At 37.0% G+C, this 15237-nt stretch overlaps 1 protein-coding gene across 1 annotated transcript in view; it reads right to left on the reverse strand.

Annotated features, from left to right (window-relative positions):
- The window catches only part of CACNB4 (calcium voltage-gated channel auxiliary subunit beta 4), a 152008-nt gene that overhangs the window by 10907 nt on the left and 125864 nt on the right, over window positions 1–15237 (reverse strand). The window contains exon 12 of the mRNA XM_036745977.1: window positions 3073–3258. Coding sequence (XP_036601872.1) covers window positions 3073–3258 — 186 coding nt within the window. The remainder of the gene's footprint in view (window positions 1–3072; window positions 3259–15237) is intronic.

Here is a 15237-nt window from a genome sequence, read left to right on the forward strand (position 1 = left end):
ATTAAGATAGTATGCTATTGTATGTTGCTCAACATGTGAGATGCTTTCCCCTAAAGCATTAGGTACAGGACACCTGGGAGAGGACACTGAAAGGAGAACAGGATGTGGTAAAGGAAAAAAAAGTTAGCTACTTCTTAATATATCTAGATAGAAATAGTTTTCCAAAAGGTGGCTATACCTGATACCTTTAATTCTTTAATATACACTCTTTCCTTTTCCCTTTGGACAAGACTTTTTACCCCACCATTCTACTGAAAACATTCCTTCAAAGGTGACCAATGATCTCCTAATTGCCAAGTGGAAGAAAACACTAAGAATGATTCCAAAGTTATGAAGGGTAATAAGGGAAGGTTTAACTGAGAGAGAGAAGTTGGAGGTAGGGAAAGAAGATGATGATGATTTCAGTTTTGAACATATTAAGTTTGAGATCGACATAGGACATTCAGGTGGAGCTGTCCAGCAGATATTTTAAGTGGTCAGCTAGGAGTTCCTGAGAGAGTTTAGCTGTGTAAATGTAGACTTGGACAAAAGCCTAGGCTTTTTGTTTCATCATAGTCTACAAGTGACCATGTCATGCCAATAAGGAATAAACTCTGGCAGACTCTACTAGTTTGGAAAAGCTTCAGAATAGTTCTAGCAACAGCCTATGTCTGCTTTCCATGGATAGGCCTAGCCAAGTATAGAGAACCTTGGTGATGATGATGAGACAATAATATAGTTATCATTTATAATAGCACCTACTATATACCAGACACTGTGCTAGGTGCTTTCCAAATAATATCTCATTTAATCTTCACAACAACCCTGTGAGACAGGTGTTATTATGATCATCCTCATTTTATAGATGAAGAAACTGAGGTAGACAGAGGTTAAGTGACTTGCCCAAAGTCACAGAGCTATTAAGGACCCGTGGCTTGATTTTACATTTCTGACTCCTGGAGTCTAGTACTGGAAAGATGACCACTTAGTGATGAATTCTTTGGCCACTATAACACCCAAAACAAAGAAAATTATACAACCACTCATAGTTCCATAAGCCTCCTTCAACTTCTCTAGTAATAGTAGCTGAGTGATGGAAAAAGAAGTTATTAAGAATCACACAGTTTTTAGACTAAATATTAACAGAGTTGTTTGAAATGTAAATATGAGATCCTTAGGACCATAAACTTAGAGCTATAGGGGAACCCAACCCACTCATTTTACAGCTTAATAAACTGTGGCCTAGAGGTTAACTGAATTGACTAGGGTCAGAAAATGAATGAGGCAGGATTTTAACTTGGGTCTTCCCGATTCCAAGTCCAGTGGTTTATCCACTATATTGAACTGCCTTTTGACCAATGAGCAGACTCTCTATTGAAGGAATTGAGTTGTACCAACCTTGATGTTCTCAATATAAACAAAACAGAAGACAAAAATAAGTTGCAGCTAAATGCAAAGATGGCTCACAATTCTTGAGAGAAAAAAGGCAAAAAAAAAGGAAGTTGGCATAGTTGGTTTCGTTGTGCATCCAAAGGCTACAAGAAACATCACTCCTGGGACATTTGCTCATCTTGTATTGTAGTACTCATGAAAAAATATTTGCAAAAAGCCCCTAGCATTATTAATGATAATAATAGATGGTATTTATATAGCACTTTAAAATTTGCAAAAGACTTTGCAGACATCATCTAATGTCCTTGTGCTGCATGAGGAAATAGAAAGGGCATTAAGAAAGAAAAAGATGAAGAAAGCAGGTAGACCAGATGAACAATATACAGAGGTCTGTGATAGATACAACACAACTTGGAGAGTGCAGAGAAGTTGCTTCTCAAGATACATGAAAAAGGAGAATGACAAACACCTGAAAATACCATAAATGATTACCAACCCTCAATAAGTCATCAAGAAAATAGCAATCACTACAAACTATTGCCCACTTTCTTCTCTCTAAAGAAAATCTTTATTAGAATAAGTTGCACATAGATTAAGGGTGTCCTTGATGAATGAAAAAGTACAATAAGTATGATACATAAAAAATATGAAAGGCAGTTGGATTCACCAGTGTCTTTCAGAATCCTTGTTTTTCTTCGAAGCTTAGCTTATCTGCCACTTCCTCCATAAAGCCTTCCCTAATCCTGATTTGTTCTTAGTGTTCTCCCTTTCATTTTCCTTGTAATATATTTATTTGTGCATATTTTGTAACCCTTTAGAAGAATATAAGCTCCTTGAGGTCAGGGATTGTTTGTCTTTGTCTTTCCATCATCTGGTTCGCTATCTTTCAGAGTAGATATTTAATGAATGTTTGCTGACATGAATTTAATTGGAGAGATGGTCCATAGACCTGCTTCTGTTAGAATATGTATCTTGGAAAGGCAATGAAGATAGACAACAAACTTGGCCCATTTTGGAAAATGTATATTTCTCCTAATAACTCCAAGCTTATTCCTGATACAAGGGATGATCGTTTTAGTCAGTATTCTTCTCATGGTGCTATATGATGACAGGTCAAATTTTGGGTAACCCAAAGGGCAGTGACAAAATATATGGTGAGAATAAGTAAACTACAGCATATTACTAAAGAAGAATTACACAAGAGAGACAGTGTAAAGAATATCTTCAGAGAGAACTATAACTAGAAAAGAAGAAAATTAATCACATAGAAAGAATAAGGGATACCTAACTGACAATCTATGTGTTCCATGGGTACCCATGTAATGGCAAGAGGTTTAGATGAAGTCCACAGCATGTTAGTGTGGATTCTTTATGGAGGATTTATGGGAGGATATGATTGAGAGATATACAGAATGAAAAGGTATGAATATATTGTGATCTAAACCTTTACAGGGAATAGTTACAATGATGAGATCATAGATTGATCAAGATATTAAAACACGGAGATTCTGAAGTTCACCTACATAGAGATGATCTAAACTTTGTATTGCCTTCAAGACCTAGCATTATAATGAACATCGTGTCTGCTAATAAGTGATGTATTTTATGTTTACCATGGAGTATTTCCCACCTCAGGTTCACCATCATTGATCTATTTGGTGCAGCGAAAGTGCTTGAAAAAGTGATTAAGACAACAGATACCTGTAATCCAGAGATTGCAGTGGGGTATGGTGAAAGTGCCGTGGAGCCCAAATTTCTTCCAAGTAGAGGTGTCATAGGGGTGCTACTTGTTGTGTGTGTAGCACGCCAGTATGCCTCAAGGTATTCTGCCAGATGTTCACATGCATCCTCAAGCTGATTTTCATCCAGAATAACATCAAACATTTCCTGTTCACAACAAGAAAAATCCATGTTATTTCCCTTTTTAGTTTGTAACCAGTAAAATCCTTAAATTCCAGTGAATACTGACAACAACATGTTGATGCTTATTTTAGCTGCCACCTTTCTACATAAATTTCTCTATTAGAACTGAGTGATATATTGTCAGGTCTACACAAAGTTAAGTGGGTATCTGTAGAATTATTCAGCGAATATGTGAAAAAACAAATCCAGATATTTAGAAGAAAGTGTATTTTCCGTCTGAAGTGTCTGGATAACCTTTTATTTTGCTTGCATGAGATCTTATGTTAAAAAATTATAACACTGCAGTTTTTAGGGGTCAGTGGTAGTGAGGACAATGACCATTTCACTAAAAGTTATAATACTCCATGAAAGAACTTTTTTTTATATGTTTTTTTGATATTTTTTTATTTATTTAATATATTTAGTTTTCAGCATTGATTTTCACAAGAGTTTGAATTACAAACTTTCTCCCCATTTCTACCTTCCCCCCTACTCCAAGATGGCGTGTATTCTGGTTGCCCTGTTCCCCAGTCAGCCCTCCCTTCTGTCACCCCACCCCGCTCCTATCCCTTTTTCCCTTCCTTTCTTGTAGGGCAATGAAAGAACTTCTTACTTACATGAATGAAGGTTATGTTACTTTTTTGATACACAACTTTGATTCAAGGACATTCAATATTCCTAAGATTTTTAACTCTCTATATGAAACTATATCTAGCTTCCAGATACTCTGTATTCTTAACTATTTCAATATAGTATCCTAGAGATTAAACAAAGAGCACATGTTTCTAAATAGTACAATGATTCTAAAAGTAACGGTCATAATTTAAAGTTTATAAGCTACCTAACAAACTAACTCATTTTGTCCTCACCATAGCCCTATAGAGAGGTGGCTCAAGAGTTATTTCCTCACTTTACAAAGAAGCAAACTGAGATTTAGAGATAAAGTGACTTTTTTACCGTCACTTAGCTAATAAGTAGCAGAGTCACATGCAAATCCAAATCTCCTGACTCCAAGTCCAACGTTCTTTTCATTATATCATACTGTCTCCCACATGTCAAACTTGGGTTAACATTGATAAGAATGCAAAAATTATTCTTATTATAGATGATCGTGAAAGTGCATCTCCTGTGTCATGAAAAATAATAATACCTATCATTTATATAGCCCTTGAAATTTTGCAAAGTACTTTCCACTTGTTATTTCATCTGATTCTTCTAACAACCCTGTAAGGAAGGAAGTATTATTATCTTCATTTTACAGTGGAAGATGCTGAGGCTTAGAGAAACTAAGTGGCCCCAGGTCACAGGGCTAAGTGTCTGAAGCAGTATTTGAACTCAGGTCTTCCTGACTCCAAGTCCAACACTATATCCATTGTGCCACACAGCTGAGTTTGATATTCTTTAGAAGACACTTAAGGTCATTCTACAGTCGAAGGTGATGTAGGCAGAATAGAGGTAATTTATATGTTTTCACAAGATGTTTGTCCTATGTAATCCCATAGAGCTGAAATTAATATTCTTTCAAATGGAAGAGAAAAATATGAGAAAAATAAGAAGAGAAAATACATTTAAAAAACACTATTCATTAGAGGAAGTCTATATATCACAAGGGCTGGAGGGTTTTGTTGTTTTGGTTTTTGGTGCAACTTAAATGTACCTTGCTAAAACAGTCTTTTTAGCTGATGACACAACAGATGCATTTGAAGAGTATGGTCAATTTTATTATTGAAGTGACCACAGCCATATTGTCTACTACCAGCAAAGATGCCAGAGAATTGAGTAGTTGCCCTGGTGAATAATTAACTGCCTTCTTAGAATTCCCTTAGTTGTCCCAGAAATTGGTAGATGTCTTTCTTCCCATCATGATGCCCTCCAATTGTGCCCTTGATCTTAATCCATCTTACTTCTGCCAAGATCTTGCTCCATCAATTCTTCCTTCTATTCTTCATCTAACCTTTCTTCCCTTCTATTGGCTCCTTTCCCTTGATTTACAAATATGCTCAGGTCTCCTCAGTCCTAAAACAAAACAAAAAAACCCAAACAAAAACCGCATACCTTCTTCAGCTCCTTTTATCCCCTTGAGCATTCTTCCCATCCAGTGCCAGATTCCTTGAATCTCACTTGAATCCCTGTCCCCAATTCCTTAACACCCACTCATTCCTCATCTCTATACCTGGCACATAGTAGGTACTTAATAAATGCTTATTTCCTTCCTTCCTTCTCACTACATCCTATGGAGACTGTTCTCTCAAAGTCATCAAAGACTTCATAACTGACATTTCTAATAATCTTTTAAAAGTCCTTATTGTTAAGGGAAAAAACCGCATTATTTACCTTTGTATCCACTGAGTGCTTAGAACAGCACATTGCATGCAGTAGGTATTCAAAGTTTGATGTTTTGATTTGTTGATTGATATGTTTGATGAATTGAACTTGATCTTCTTCACTTGCATTGGTGCTACAGTATGACTGTAAACTAATGAGTGTGATTTTTAAAACATGTGTGTGTATATGTATATATATACATATATATATATATATATATATATATATATATATATATATATATATAAATAAATTTATACAACCAAGTGAGTGCTATATTTTGAAGCAGTCACTGTAGATGAATGTTCACCATTGGAATGATGTATTCCACATATAACACCACTGGAATAAGTGCACAGCTTTGCAAGGTGATTAATTTTAAGGGAACAAGACTTGTCCTAGTTTGGGTGTTTTGTTTAGAAATTCAATCATTTCTGGGTTAGAATACAACTACCAAAGGTAAGGATGAACACAGAGACTGTGATTTCACTAGAATGTAAAACTCTTGAATGAGGAAACTCCCTTTACTAAAGCAGGTTGAAACTGCTCTACAACTTCCGGTCTTAGAGAATTTCTTATATAATTGAAAAGTTAAGCGACTTGCCCAGGGCTATGCAGCCAGTATGTATCAGAGGAAGGACCTGAGCCAGGCTCTGAGGCTAACTCTCTTTGTCATACTGTCTCTCTATTCATTTAACCTCTGGTTATTTTCTCCAGTACTGGATGCTCTTTCCTAGTCCCCAAAGACCAGGGCTAATAGAAAGAATAGGCATAGTCCCTGTTTCTTACATTTGCTTCCAGGTCATTCCTTTGCCACCATAACTCAACAACCTCTCCATCTTGTAGGTTTACTCCTCGTATCTTTATCAACCAGTCATGTTTATCTCCCGGCCTATAAGTCATCCTCCTTACCTCACATATAGTTCAATACCTCACTCATAGTCTTTCTTTCCTCTATCACATGCTGCCTTCATATTTGGGGATTTCAGTAAGTATGTCAGTGTTTCCTTGGACCTTCTTATCTTCTAGATCATCAACCTCCTAAACTCCTATGACCTCCACCTTCACTCAACTTCATCCATACACAGCCATGGTCATATATTTCATCTCACTATTAGCTATACTGTTCTACTTCCATGATTCAAAACTGAAATTTCCTATTCTTGGCCACAACCTCTTATCCTTTGATTTCGCAATTTGTTTCTCTTCTCATAAAACTATTCTTCATCCTAAAGATGACCTTGAGTTTCTCCACCCTCCCTGTTCTCTTAGTCAATCACTCTTGCTCTGGCCTTACTTTCCTTTATTCATAACCTTGAACTATATGGCTTACCAATTCAAACATACAGTAGCAGCTATACTTGAATACCTTTCTCCGTTGTCCTACCATCAGTCATACTTTGCCAAGCATCTGTCCATTACCCCTTTCATTTACCTTCTCCATCCATACTCACATACTGCTAGATGTTACTAGATCAAGTCATGCAGCTATGTCAACCAGATTCACTACCAATTTAATTTATTTAGTCTCAACTGAGTTCTGATGAAAATTCTTTTACTCCTCTCTGATTAACTCTCTACTATGCTATCCGTGGCCCTTAACAAATGTTTATTGAATTAGATTGATTTTATATTGCTGTCAATTCTTGGAATGCCCCCCCCAAACACACCATTAAAGATAGGCTCAATGGTGGTAGTTGCTATGAAGCTAGTTATTAGAATTTCACATTGCAGAACAAAATTCCAAATCCTTTTCAATCTTTTGGGGAAAACATACAATGAAACATGGTGGCACTAAAAAGTCACTTAAGAAAACCAAAAAGTTTATAACAATTATATAATCAATGACAATATTCATAGGAACTTAAAAAAATCTTTGCACAGTATTATATACACACATATATATATGTATGTGTTTGTATGTATATTATATGTGTATATATATATATATATATATATATATATATATATATATATATATAATTTCATTTTATAAATGGAGAAACTAAAGTTCAGAAGTAAGTGACTTACCCTAAGTCCCCTAGTTGGTAAATGTTAGATTATAGGATCATATTGCTGAAAGGGACCTCAGAGACCATTCCAGGACATGGCAGCTGATTTTCTGGCTCTGAGTTTACTGCTTTTAATTAAAATCAAATGAGAAACAACCCACTGAGTTATCCAAGCCAGCTTTTCCATCCTTTGAAAAATATAATGGTACAAACCTAGCTGGTATAACTACTCAGTCAGCTCATGTCTGCTGCAGCATGTGAGAGCCCACGGTAGGATTTGGATGAAGAAAGCAATCTTATCAATAACCAAAAAAAAACAAGATGTATGAATAATTCTGACAGTTCCAGGCAACCGAAAAGCAAACAGGCCAGAACAAAATAATATTGTTCCCTTTATGACAGCTAATCATAGAGGAATATTGGTAACTGAGATGCTGTCGAGGCCCTTCCTCAACCAACAATATTGTCATTCTGTTATGGGTTATATGCTATAGTCAGCCTCTCTCACTTCTATTAATGTAATGGGAGCTACTAGGGCAGGCTACCAAAGGTGAAGAGGCCCCAAATGAATAACTGGAATACAACAGCAATCAGATTAAAATATAGACAGTTGTTCTTTTATGTAAGTAGATTGCTCTTCAGACCTCTGTGTAAAGCAATTTTACATAATGCAAACTTGCCCACCAACCTGGCTTAGGGAGGGAGAGAGACGAAGGGGGCTGGCAGACCAGTGGAAGGAGAAGGGCTGGCACACCATTCAGGGATATGTGGTGGCTGCAGCAGGGGGAAGAATGTGGGGGGCAGCAAGCCAGGGACAGGCACAGCACACAGACAAGACACATGCAGGAACGAAGAGCAGGTCGATGGAGTGGAACAAAGGACCTTCCCCTCAGCGCAGAGTTCACAAGCTGAGTCCCCATCCAGCAGCGGTCTCTCAGCTTCTGTTCTTCTGCTTTCACATGGAGGTTTTTTTTCAGGGTTGTGTTGTTTTTTTTTTGTTGTTGTGTTTTTTTTTGTTTGTTTGTTTTTTGGTGGGAGAGGAAGGGAGGCCACAGAATGATGAGCTGAGCGGCAGAAGCAGAATGAGCACAGTCCTATACACTAAAATTAACATAGATGTTAGTAGGTTTTTTTTTTAAATTTGGATTTCTTTCAGAATTCTTTATGTAAAGTTGAATTTGCATAATGCAGATTCATATAAAGTGAAAATTGTAAATAAAAAAACTAAGAGAAAAGCAAGCTCCTTTGCTTGATAAGTTCGGTTATGAAAATTTAAAAAAAAAATCAAGTACCGTAAATAAGGAAAAATGAAGACATGTCAAGATCGAATTCACTGGACCCCAAGAGGTTTTTAGGAAATTATTTTGTTTTTAAACATTAGGACAGTGTACAAAATATAAAATAAATAAAAATATGTTATAATTGATCCATGGGTCTTTTTTTTAAGGTGATAATCTGCTTAATTCTTAACCCCTCAGTGGGTTTACATAGGTCAGGGGATAACACCACTTCTAAGAAGTGGAAAAGTGGAACAGCCCTGTTTGTTTTTAGGTTGACAGGAGGGAAATTGTTCTGGCACCCTGAGGAGCCATATGCCCTAAGGGGGTGAAAACACAGTTTCTTCTAAGTACCTCTTCTACCTTAATCAAGTCAACAAGACTTTATTAAGATCCTATTATAGTGCCAGACACTGTATTGCATGCCAGGGATAAAAAGAAATGAAAAAGAAAGGTTCTTTCTGCTCTTGAGGAGGTTATAGTCTAATAGGAGAGAGAAATTGAAAGGAGCTATGTATAAACAAGATGTAGAAAGGACAAATTGGAGATAATGTTTAGAGGGAATGAATTAGCATTAAGGAAAATCAAGAAAGGTTTCTCAAAAAAAGTAGAAATTTAGCTAGAATTTGAAGGGAGCCAGGGAGGCTAGGAGGCAAACACAAGGAAGGACAGAATTCTAGGTATAAGGGACAGCCAGTGACAATGTCCAGAGTTAGGAAATGGAATATCACGTACCAGGAACAACAAGGAAGCCAGTGTCGCTGGACCGCAGAATATGTAGAGGGGAGCAATGTACAGGGTGTTCCTAAAGTCTGGACACATAGGCAAAAATGCATATTTTCAAGAAATGAAATTTTCAACAACATTTTATTTAATTGGAATATTAACATATAACATTTTTAATATGATTTCCATCATTTGTGCAAGATTCACGTAAACTCGATGTAATAATTCTACATTGCCATCAATTTTAGCACATTCACTCTTTCTGCTTTCAATTATATTGTATCTGTGATTTTCAGTGAGTATACCTTCTCCTTGATCATACCCCAGAAAAAGAAGTCAAGGGGTCTAAGGTCTGTTAATATTCCAAATATTTCAAAATATGCATTTTTTTCTATGTGTCCAGACTTTAGGGACACCCTGTAGAAGAAGACTGGAAGGGTAGGAGAGGGCCAGGTTATGATGGCTTTGAAAGCCAAATAACAGATTTTATATTTGATCCCAAAGATAACAGAGAATCAGTGGCGTTTACTGAATGGGGTAGGATGAATGACACCAACAGACTTATACTTTTGGAAGATCACATTGATAGGTAAGTGAAGGATGGCCCAAAATGGAGAGAGACTTGAGGTAGAAGACCAACCATAAGTCTACTGTAACAGTCCAGGAGTGAGGTGATAGGGGCCTGAACATTGATAGTGGGGAAAAAGGGGGATTTAAAAAATTTATAGGACTTGGCAACAGATTGGATATTGGGATAAGAGAGAGTGAGAAGTAAAGTTATTATCTAGGTTGTGAGCTAAGTTGTGACTAGGGAGATAGTGCCTTCAAGAGTACTAGAAAAGATAGAAGGGAAGACTTGGGGGCAGAGGGAGAAGGGAAAATGGCTTAGTTTGGGACATGTTGAGTTTAAGATGTCTATAGGACATCCAATTCCCTAGGTCCAACAGGCAGTTGAAGACATTAGATATTAGGCGGGATGTCAGGAGGGAGTTTAGCATTGGATAAGTCGATTTCAGAATCAAAAACATAGGGATGACAACTGAATCCATGGGAGCTGAGGAGATTGCCAAGTTAAGTAATATAGAAGGAGAAGAGAAGAGGGCCGAGGACAGATCTGTGGGGAAAAAGTTTGGGCTGAATAAAGTATACTCTTTTTGTGCAATCATGCATGGCTCACTCAACACTGCCAATGTTACTAGATGGAATGTGTCAACCTCCTCCCCCATGATCTCAATTGCTATCATTATAAACTTTCCGGACCAAAATACTCCTCCTTGGCCACCTCTGCCCTATGTGTTTTGTTTCCCTTATTAGATAGAATACAAGCTTTTTGAGAGCAGAAATGATATATGCTTCTATTTTCTCCCAGAGCCGAGAAAAGCTCTTGGCACACAAGAAGGGCTTTCGTTCATTTGTTCTCTCATTCATTCATTCTATCTTGCCGCGGCTGTATACTTTCTAGAAAGAGTATTTAGGGGGCATAATTGTTGTTGCCATTGTATAGATTATACAGTGTGTTCCTAAAGTCTGGACACATAGGCAAAAATGCGTATTTTCAAGAAATGAAATGATTGAAATTTTCGAAAACATTTTATTTAATTGGAATATTAACAAATAACATCTTCAACTTCAAATAACATCATATGATTTCATATACATATTCCAAGAGTGAATGTGTTAAAATCGACAGCAATGTGGAGTTATCGAGTTATTGCCTCAAGTTCACGTGAATCTTGCAAAGCGCATCAACCTTTGCATCACAAATGATAGAAATCATATTGAAGATGTGATTTGTTAATATTCCAATTAAATAAAATGTTGTTGAAAATTTCATTCATTTCATTTCTTGAAAATACGCATTTTTGCCCCTATGTCCAAACGTTAGGAACACCCTAGACATCACTGTATCTGGCTGAATACTGTTCAACACTGGTTGAATTGAGACCTGTTACAAAATTGCCAAACTGAGCTCTGATGAATTCAGGTAGCTCAGATTCTACAGCAGGATTAGAACACGGATTAGATCCTCCCTAACCCGCCCCCCCCCCCCACTGTGACTAGGAACTGGTACCTGACTCTGGATTCCTAAACTCACCAATTCTCTGTGATAACATTTTATGGAGATTGTAGAGGCCTCATTTTCCAGTGGGGTGGAGCAGCCACCAGATTCTACCAGCTTCAGCACTGAGCTCATTGCCTAGCACCTAGCAGATATTTAGTGAATGCTTGATGAACTGAGTCTCCTCATACCAAATACAGAATACAGAAAGCTTTGGAACACATCTTTCAAGATTACCTGGTGTAATTTCCTTATTTTATGGATGAGGAAACTAAAGCCCAGAGTAAGTGATTTGCCCAAGGTCACATAGGGAGCAACAAGTCTGATATTTGAACCTAGTCTTTTGACAGTAAATCTATCACTCATTCAATTGTCCCATGCTTAATCTCTTGAGACACAACAGAGTTAAAGGAATTTTTTACTAGTCTAAATGAGGATGGGCAGATAGGCGACATAATGGATAGAGCCTGGAGTCATGAAGACTCATCTTCCTGAGTTCAAATCTGGTCTCAGACACTTACTTGCTGTGTGACCCTGGGCAAGTCACTCAGCCCTATTTACTTCAGTTTTCTCATCTGTAAAATGAACTGGAGAAGTAAATGGCAAACTACTCAAGTATCTTTGCCAAGAAAACCCCAAATGGAGTCATGAAGAGTCAGATGTGACTAAAAAATGACTCAACAAGAAGAACAGCTAAACAAAGACAGGAAAAAGTAAAATAAATGAACATAGAAAAGAAGCTCAGCTGTATCTAAGTGCGTAGGGTCAAGGCTGTCACCTATTCACAATGGTCTCAGAGTTCTATGTTATCCCTCCTCTATTACATCTCATCACTTTGCTTTCCCTCTTTGCTCACACAGAAAGCCAGCCCTTCTATGTTAGGGGATAGCTGCCCTCCCCTTTTTGACCTTTCGGTTGTTCTTTTTCTCTGTTTTCCCTATTTCTCTCTATCTCTGAAGTTGGTCTCCCACCACTCCAGGACACGAAGAAAATGTATGCAGCAAGCCAATAACTGGGAACTAGGGACCATTAAGATCCAGTTACCATAAACACTCTTGGAAATTCAGGGCTTTTTTTCAAACCTCTGAGGTTTTGGAATCTCTATGTCCCAGTTATTTTAAGTACACAGGTAAGATTGCATCTGGAATTGCTCAGTTTTCAATTCACAGGCTCTGCCGCATAGTGAGCCTATGTACATTAAGTGGGTCAGAAACAATTGCTTCTGAAAGTGTCAGGTATTTCAAGTATAAAAGGTGAAATCACCCAATTTTACTCTTTATTAATGGCACAGGTCAATGGAAAATTTGTAATAAGGGAGCAACATGAACTAGCATACTGGGAACTATCATGAACCTTAGAGAGCTTATATTTAGCCACAATAAATCCAAGTCTCTACTGCAATGGGGGGGGGGCAGGGAGGAAACGGTGACAGAGAAATATCACATACTACTATAGTTATTGTAATGTTTGTTAGAGCCTTATGAAACTCTTTACTTCTATGGATTCTCATCTTCTGAAGAGCCATTACATAATATCTTTTTACATGGAAAACTATATATCTCCTAAGAAGGTATGGAGTCAGTTTTTGGTAGCAAAAGCCATCTGGTTAACTAAGCAAGATTAAGGGAATACTTTTCATTATATATTCAACTGATCTTTTAGTTTCTATTTACTCATCGGTACTTAGGCCATTTGACTTGGGGCTATTTTTTTCTATTCTAATTTAAACTTCCTGTGGGGGGCGGGGGGAGAGAGGGAGCAAGGGAGGGAGGGAGAGAAAGGGAAGAAAAAACTACCACACTTGAATGTATCTGGTGGCACCAAACGTCAAATTTTAAAATGAAACTTACAAGTTTATATATTGTATATAAATTCAGACTATTTCTGAAACAGAGGTTGGAAATGAGCTCCCCCTTCTCTTGTATGAGTCAGAATAACAATGAGAATAGTCCTCATATTGGGCCAAACAATCCAAGTATCTAGGATCAACTGCAGGTAATTATATTCCAACACAAGCATTCTTAGCTGGAATTCTTGATTAGCACATCTTTTCCCCATGACAGCATACAGCCTTTGTCCCATCAATATCTTTGACTGGCTGGACTGGAGGTCATTAGACCAGGGTTCTAAGTCCTAACTCTGCCAGTAAAAATGAGATCTGTGACATTAAGCAACCTTTATCACATCACCTATAAAAAGAGGGAGCTGGATGGCACAGTCTCTAAGGTTCCTTCCAGCTCTGACATAGGATCATAGCTTTATACCTAGATAGGACCTCAGAAGTCAGCTAGTCCAACCCCCTCATTCTGGAGACAAAGAACAGGGATCCAGAGGAGTTAAACAACTTCCCCAAGATCACACATAAAATACATATTTCATGCTTCCATTATCCTTGAATTTACCACAGAGATTCCCTAATGTAGGCATAAGCTAATCTCAATCACATTAATTATTTCAAAAAGAAATTGTCTCACACTATCAAAAATCAAGAGCTAGTATTATCTATGATGGGAATAAACCAGAAGCCTTTCCAATTTGATCGAGGGTGAAGCAAGGAAATCTATTATCACCATTGTTATTCAATATCATACTAGAAATATTAGCTATCACAATAAGACAAGAAAAAGAAGTTGAAGAATAGGCAAGGAGAAAACAAAACTATCACTTTTTGTTAGATTATACGATGGTATGCCTAGAAAACTGTGGAGAATCAACTGAAAAACTAGCTGAAACAATTAACAACTTTAGCAAAGTTGCAAGACATAAAATAAACCCACATAAACTACCAAGATTTCTCTATATTACTAACAAAACTCAACAGGAAGAGATAGAAAGAGAAATTCCATTTAAAACAACTTCAGATAGTATAATATTTCAGTCTGTCTGCTAAGACATACCCGGGAATTATATGAACACAGTTACAAAATACTCTTCACACAAATGAAGACAGATTTAAACAAATGGAGAAATATCAATTGCTCATGGATGGACCAAGCCAATATAATAAAAATTACAATATTGCCTAAATTAGTTATTTTGTTCCATGACAATAAAACTAACAAAGAATTACTTTCTAGAACTAGAAAAATAATGAAAAAATTTCAGGAGGAACAAAAGGTCAAGCATATCAAGGAAATCAAGGGGAAAAAAAGTGAAAGAAGGTGGACCAGTAATATCAGATCTCAAACTACACTACAAAATCCGCAATCATCAAAACAATCTGGTACTGGATAAGAAAAAGAGTGGTCAATCAATGGAATAGATTAGGTACACAATATACAGAAATAAATGAGCACAGTAACTTAGCGTTTGATAAGCCCAAAGATTCCCTCTATTGTGGTAATATCTCACTTTCTGACAAAAACTGATGGGAAAACTGGAAAGTAGTCTGGCAGAAAGTAGGCAGAGATCAACATCTTATACTGTTTACCAAATTAAGCTCAAAATTGGCACATGATTTACACATAAAGGGTGATATAATCAAATTAAGGGAAGGTGAGGAAAATAGCACTCAAATATATGGAAAAAGGAAGAATTCATGACCAAACAAGATAATCAAGAGACA

This window comes from Trichosurus vulpecula, chromosome 2 (assembly GCF_011100635.1).
Source record: "Trichosurus vulpecula isolate mTriVul1 chromosome 2, mTriVul1.pri, whole genome shotgun sequence".
Classification (NCBI taxonomy): domain Eukaryota; kingdom Metazoa; phylum Chordata; class Mammalia; order Diprotodontia; family Phalangeridae; genus Trichosurus; species Trichosurus vulpecula.